General features: G+C 48.9%; 3 protein-coding genes across 3 annotated transcripts; 2 read left to right on the top strand and 1 right to left on the bottom strand.

Annotated features, from left to right (window-relative positions):
• Positions 1 to 1,048: 1,048 nt before the first annotated feature.
• F4817DRAFT_358334 (glycerol-3-phosphate dehydrogenase [NAD+]) lies at positions 1,049 to 2,379 on the top strand (the record flags this gene model as incomplete). The annotated part of the gene is made up of 2 exons (XM_049306012.1): positions 1,049 to 1,119; positions 1,179 to 2,379. The coding sequence occupies 2 exons, from the start codon at positions 1,049 to 1,051 to the stop codon at positions 2,377 to 2,379; spliced, it is 1,272 nt and encodes a 423-aa protein (XP_049159786.1).
• A 192-nt stretch (positions 2,380 to 2,571) lies between these two features.
• On the bottom strand, positions 2,572 to 4,079 carry F4817DRAFT_335703 (uncharacterized protein). The gene has a single exon (XM_049303057.1). The coding sequence runs from the start codon at positions 3,921 to 3,923 to the stop codon at positions 2,655 to 2,657; it is 1,269 nt and encodes a 422-aa protein (XP_049159785.1). The 5' UTR covers positions 3,924 to 4,079; the 3' UTR covers positions 2,572 to 2,654.
• A 978-nt stretch (positions 4,080 to 5,057) lies between these two features.
• On the top strand, positions 5,058 to 7,133 carry F4817DRAFT_335702 (uncharacterized protein). Its single transcript, XM_049303056.1, has one exon. The coding sequence runs from the start codon at positions 5,656 to 5,658 to the stop codon at positions 6,790 to 6,792; it is 1,137 nt and encodes a 378-aa protein (XP_049159784.1). The 5' UTR covers positions 5,058 to 5,655; the 3' UTR covers positions 6,793 to 7,133.
• Positions 7,134 to 7,169: the final 36 nt, after the last annotated feature.

Genomic DNA, 7,169 nt, shown 5'->3' with positions numbered 1-7,169 from the left:
TGAACACCAATATTCTTCGATATCTTATCAGTTGTTGCCGCAAATACGTCATAAAGAACTTGCGCCAGTATAGGTCCTTCCTGGTGTATGTACGAATAGAATTCCATACGAAGGTCCGGGCCAAAAGTCTTGCACATCTGGTCTTGGCAAGCCATGTGTAAGTAAAAAAAGGACCGCACGGTATTACTTCAGCTATAGTGGCTAATATCGCTATAAATATAGTGGTAAGCCACCTAAATTTAGCGTATGGGCCACTATCCAAATTTCAGCTTAGCAGGTAGCTGATACAGTGTTAATAGAAAGGGATGACGTTTGAATACGGTGCTAGGGTCCTCCACATGTGCAAGACTTTTGGCCCGGACCTTCGTACTTCGTTCGGTTTCTCGAGGTTGCCCCTCACAAGGTTCTCACTTGGTTTAGCTCCGACCTAAATTCCCTGAACCGGTTCGCTGGAAAGATCTAGCCAACTAAGGCAGGCGGTGAGTTATGCGTTAGATCCTCGATAGATGGATATAATTACAAGCTCAAATATCCATGCAAGATCCCGCGTTGTGGGGGTCATATATGCAATATACCGAGTAGTTTCAGGGTTTTTAACCAATCAGACGCCAGTAAGAGTACCTAATCCATTAAGGTATTTAGTCCCCCCTTTATTTAATATAGTATACCGAGTAGCAGGGGTGACTTTTACATAGTATTCTGCCAGTCTCGTGCGTCACTCACTATTTATTGGCAGGTGCCACAGGTTTTTTGCTCCTCTCAAGCGCCTCGGTCTGTCCGGTCTTGATTCTAGGTAATATTTTCGATTCTTTGCTGTCACATGAGTCTGTAAGACATCATCTGCCCGTTACGACCTTACCGAGCTGATATTTAAAAGCTCGAATGCGCCTCTGAACTTACACAGCTTTCAATTCTCGTCTGTATGAAAATACTCTATCTATTAAGATACCCATTTGCTTCCTCCTTCAGATTTCCTGTCTACGCTCGAGTCTCGCAGAAGTCCTTCCCGTCGTATAATTCTACTAGACGCTTCTCACATTTCTCCACCATGGCACCGGGACTCTTAAGCGCCAATAGCACCAGAAAGCACAAGGTGACCGTGATTGGTTCTGGAAATTGGTGAGTTTATCTGTAGTCTGTTCTCTCGTACCTGAGGATACTAATTACAATGTGAAAAGGGGTTCAACAATTTCCAAGATCGTTTCTGAGAACACGAAAGAACACCCTGATTTATTTGAGGAGGAGGTTCAGATGTGGGTGTATGAAGAGGACGTGGAATACGAGGGCAAGACCCAAAAGCTTACATCCGTTATCAACACACACCACGAGAACATCAAATATCTCCCAAACATCAAGCTCCCCACGAACCTCGTTGCGAACCCCTCCCTCGAGGATGCCGTCAACAATTCGTCTATTCTAATTTTTAATCTGCCTCACCAATTCATCCACAGAATCTGTGGACAGCTCAAGGGGAAAATCTTACCGTTCGCTCGAGGAATATCCTGCATTAAAGGTGTTAATGTTACGGACGAGGGTATATCGTTGTTCTCGGAATGGATTGGCGAGGGTCTTGGTATTTACTGCGGCGCCTTGTCAGGCGCGAACATCGCATCTGAAATCGCGGCCGAGAAATGGTCTGAGACTACGATTGCGTATGATCCGCCACCCATGGACAGCTCGCGCAACCCGTCTCGAAACGCAACGCCTCGCTCCGGGACTCCAAACCGCAACTCACCACGAGCATCTGCTGACGAGCTAAGCATCACCCCCTTGGCCGATACGCAGCACCGAGATGTCAGGGGTAGGATCAGCACAACTAAGCTGACTCCAGTCCCGCCCGAGTACCACCCTCTGGACCATGACACTTTCAAGACGCTTTTCCACCGCCCCTATTTCCACGTACGCATGGTTTCGGATGTTGCAGGTGTTTCTCTCGGCGGTGCTTTGAAGAATATTGTCGCTTTAGCCGCAGGGTTCGTTGACGGCCGGGGCTGGGGTGACAACGCTAAGGCGGCTATCATGCGCGTGGGACTACTCGAGATGGTCAAATTCGGCCACGAGTTCTTTGGCGAAACCATCTCAACCGGCACATTCACCGAAGAGAGTGCCGGTGTAGCAGACTTGATCACGAGTTGCAGCGGTGGCCGAAACTTCCGATGTGCCAAGAAGGCTGTCGAAAAGGGCATCTCTGTCCAGGAGGTAGAGCAGGCGGAGCTAAACGGCCAGAAGTTGCAAGGTACCAGCACGGCCGCCGAGGTGAACTCGTTCCTAAAGCAACGAGGCCTCGAGCAGGACTACCCGTTATTCACTGCTGTCCATAATATCCTCGAGGGACGACATACTGTTGACGACATCCCCAACCTTGTTGCGAGAACTTAGACATCATCTCGGCATGGCTAAAGTTAATTGTAAGCAACTTAGACAGTTCCTAATAGAATAATACGATGAACCGATGGGGAAAGCGTAACGGGAAATGCTTGGACAGGGCAGTGGTCAATTGGTTAGGCTGCATTATTTGTGTATTTATGATTGGGTGCGGTAGAAATATTAGAAATAGGCTAGAAGGACATTTCAGCATGATATGATATCCCCACAACATTATTGGATTCGTCACATAAATTGATTGCCATCCTCGTAGTGCAACACCGCTTATGCTACCAATCCCCCAGCAAAGCATTTTTCTCGCTCCCCCACGCTTGTGTACGTATTCTGCTCGTGCTACCCGAGTCATCTTCCTCTTGTATCGTCCGCTCCCCGTCCCCAAACAGAGGTTTGAATACATAATCGTAGACTTTCCACATCAGATTGCGCTGGATAGTTGTTGCTGCCTCCAACCACTTTGGTATCCCGCTGTCTTTATCAGCCAGCAGGTAACCAAGTAGCGCCAACAGCGCGAATGATGGTACCACTGTAAATAGGAATAACCAACGTCCAATATCTTGCCGCCACGTCGTGATGGTATACGCCTCCAGACGCGCAAGGTACGTCTGATAGTCATCCGGTAGATAATGCTCGCGGGCGCCGTCACGGATCATACGTAAATACCGCGGGCTCGGCTGCGCATAGCCCGGTGTTCGTTGAACGGGTAATAATAGCTTTTGCCACCAGCGCTTCTTATCGTCGCCGCCGTCGCCGCCGTCGTCGCCGTCGGGAGGGTCGAAGGAGGGCAGTTGTGGCGCATATAGGGTGCGCGCTAAGAACGGTCTCGGTAACTCGGGAATAGGGGGCTTCTCGGGGACGTGGAAGGGCGGTGGCAGCGCCAGACACGGTGTTAGGATTTCTTCGTAGGCAGTGCCCTCCGTATGTATGATCCGGGTGTAGTCCTCGCGCGTGACCTCGTAGACCACGCCGTAGAGCCCCTTAGACCAAGACGGGCTGTGGTCCGGAGGGAGCGAGGGGAGTAGTGTTCCCGGAAGCCTTTCCTCTTCTTCTACTAGTTCGTCTTGCCGGTTGGATATTGCGTTGGATGGGGGAGGAAATGGAGGTCTCGGCGGATCACCCGGGATAGGCGGCATAGGGATCTTGCGCGGCGACACGTTCGCAAAGCATGGCTCCCAGTACGCCAGCGCCGGCAGGTCGAAAGCCAGATCGAAAGTAGGCACCGATACGTTGATCATGCTTAGCGGTCGGATGTGGCGCATGCCGAGGAAGGTCTCGGCGGAGAGGTTGGAGCCGTAGGCGAGGTATAGGACGGTCGGCGCGGATGAGGCATCGTCGGGAGAGTCGGGAGAGGCGAGGGCAAGACGTTCGGGAGATGTTCGTGGGATGCTTGAGAGAGGAGGGTAGGATTTGGGCTGAGGCACACGGCGAGGCTTGATAGAGTTGTAGATCCGGTGGATTAGAGTGTGCGCTTGTTGGGACGGATCGAGCCGGTGGCTAGGGTCTAAGAGGCCATCCTCGATAGTATCCGAGCGTATGGTCATGGCTGGCTGTGAGGAAGCAATATAGAGAAATTCTAGTTCAAGAATACGTAACTACGTCAGGGAAATGTAAAGTGTGAGATATATGATCTTTTCTTAGGGTGATGTAGATTCCGAGGATCTTGAGGGAGAATACGGAATATTATCAAGATAGTCGCGATAGGGACAGTAGAAATGACAGGGATTGAGATACCTTTGAGATACCTTGTACATACATACGCAGTACTCGGCCTGTAAGCTCTACGAATCCAGATAAATGATTACCCAATTAGGCAATCAAGGTACTTTTGGTAGGTATCGAGCCACAATTCTTCACTCCTAATAATTTGAAGTATAAGTACTCGCGCAAGTTTACGGCTACTTAGCAGCATATTGTCGTCTAGGTAGGTATATCATCATATTTCTCACCGTCACAAAATCTCCGTCACATAGAGAGTTGGGTACCTGCATGTACTTTGGTTAAAGGTTGGGAGACTTTCGGCTGGCAGCATGACTGGACTATCCAAAACAAACAGGCCATCGTTTGGTTTGTCCTGAAAACTTGGCAACCTACTCTCAATAGCAGAGTCTGATATTGCTTTGTCGATGGCGATAAGAATTACTTCGTTCGTCAAACTTCATTCTAGTATTAGAACACCACCATCCCAGAATGGCGGCTCTACATTCATCGAATCTCTCCCACACAACCGAGTGTGTCAAGCGAGGGCCGAATAATACCTACTCTAGAATTAAATAGGCACGGTCTTGTTGATAAATGTGATCTATCAAGATCGATTCATCCCGAAGCTTGTCCCGACCTGTCGGTCCGTCGTTGATCGCTATGAATTATATTCCAAGAATGGAATGTGGACCTACCATTCTACGCTTGTGATTCGCTCACCATACGGGGATAGAGAATATGACCATGAGCTCGCGATATAGAGGCTGAGCCGCTTATACAAGTCGGCTTACGTGGTACGTTCCCTTGCTTCTTAAATCATAGCAAAAATATATGCGGCTGAAGTCGCCGTCCTATAATCGCGATTCATTATACCTTTACATAGTAGGATCAGCCCCGGCTGCCTCTTACCTGAGAATGGCAATTTCAGTGGCGTTATGTAAGTCTCAGGGGTGATTTCGATAGCTTAACAATCTAATGCAACTTTAGACATCGTATTTTCTTTTTTTTTTCCCCATCTTTTAACTTCGTCTTGCTTATTTTTCTTTCCCTAAGACGTTACCGAGCGAGCCGGCGGAAATTACACTACCAGGGTCTTGGACACATCAGCTCGGCGACTCCATCATATTTTGCTACGCTCGTGATTCCCGACTACGACACGATCAACGAGGCATCAAATCAATGCATCACGATCATGTAAGTGGTCAGCAATGGAGGGCCGTCCCGTCCAACGGCATTCGCTCGCCTATCAACCCTCATTACTTGGCACATAACGGCGCAGAGGCCCGTTTAAGTCTCCGCCAGGACAATGATTGGTCAACTCTGCAATATTTGGCTGTAGCACAGCGTAGATCGATGCTATTTTAGGTACTTTTATACGTTTTGGGCACTCATGCTTCTAGAGACAAGCTGAATGAGCCTCATTACTTATAAAATATAGAAAGTGTTTCAGTATCGTGGCTTAAGGAGTCTTGTGGTTTAGCGGCTTTGGATTTTCTTTTACGTTGTGGTTTTATGTTTTGATATCGTATGATTGTCTGCGCTTAGTTGGGCCGGAAAAACGGAGCAGCTCACGATATGGCATCATTCTTTGGCGCACTACTGCGACTACTCTTCAAGAGGAGGCAGCAAGAAGGTCATATAGATGAGGAGCAGGGAGCACAAAATGCCGCCTCCGCGGCAGGTGTCGGCTCAACTCCTATAGCCTCGACGTTGGGGACCAACTCAAATATTCTCCCTCACACTCATCAAAGCTACCTTGTACCCGAGGACAACCGTCTTACCCTCTTCCGCCTTATGGTGGGCATTAGTACTTCGCCGTATCTCGGCTACAGCGAATCGAGCCCCGTGGGAACCCGCCCGGCCGCCAATATCGGCATATACGCGCGCGTCGTACACTCAGAACAGAAGTCTAAGGACCGTTACAAAGTATTTTCAATCCTTATCAACGCGTGTTACTTCTTCCAGATTGTGGTGGCAGCATCGATCACGGCTATGGGCGCAGCAGGAGTTAGCCACGGGGCGGTCACGGCCTTCGGCGCCATCAACACAATCATCGCTGGACTCTTGACATTCCTAAGGGGCAGCGGACTGCCGGGACGTCTCAAATACTATGGGAACGAATGGAAAAAGATACGCGAATTTATCGAACAGCGCGAGCGTGACTTCTCCCGCACGGGCTGTACGCTTGACGTTTACGAAGTTGTCGCAGCCATAGACCGAATGTATAATCACACCAAGCAAGAAATCGAGATGAATACACCGGATAGTTACACATCGGTGACAAGGAATGTGCGAAATTTCAGAGACAGTAGCGATAATATTGTGGATATCGCGAAGATGGACGGTTTAGCGCACAAACTGGCAGCGAATTTGGAGAGCAAGGCGCAGGATGTTACGAGTCACGTTCGCGATCAAGGAAGGCAGATGCAAGAGGCTGCCAGTAGGGAAGTCGAGAGCCATGCGGCGTATCTAGATCGCGAGGTGGCGGAGCGGCGCGCACAGGCAGTTCGAGCAGTCGATGAAAGCCAACGTGAGATATCGAACCAGAGGGATCGGATAGAACAGGCTGGAGCACAAGTCGTGAGGGACGTGGACGAGACGCAGAGGACGGCGGTAGGCGAAATGAGAGCAGCGGCATCTGCTCAGATGCAGAGAGTTGCCGACAAAATAGGCCACCATCATGATTCAAGACACGAAGAAGATGAGAAGTAATGCGGGTCGAGGGAAATGAATAGCTAAGATATTTTAATGCTCTGAAATATCCCGTACTTTAGATTGTACATATTATCGAAACAAGTCTGCATAACATTGTAACTAACGCAATACAATTCTCACCGATGATAATAGGTACCTAAATGATGCCCTCCACGCCCCCATATATCGACCCGCACGTACATATCTCTCAGCCCAATCTCCTAGATATATCCCGAGTAAGTGAACTTGGCAAAGACACGGTTGGGGTTTTCACGTATTCTTTAAGCATTACACAAGGTTGGCATTATCTGTGCGGTACATCGCTTAGATACTTAGAGTTATATCTCAGGTAAAAGGAGATGAGTATAGTTTTTTTATTTAATCAGTATGCGCCA

Source organism: Daldinia loculata (assembly GCF_022478755.1).
Source record: "Daldinia loculata strain CBS 113971 unplaced genomic scaffold F4817scaffold_20, whole genome shotgun sequence".
Taxonomy (NCBI): Eukaryota; Fungi; Ascomycota; class Sordariomycetes; order Xylariales; family Hypoxylaceae; genus Daldinia; species Daldinia loculata.
Note: the sequence above shows the minus strand (reverse complement) of the source record. Positions and strands in the feature narration are given on the sequence as shown.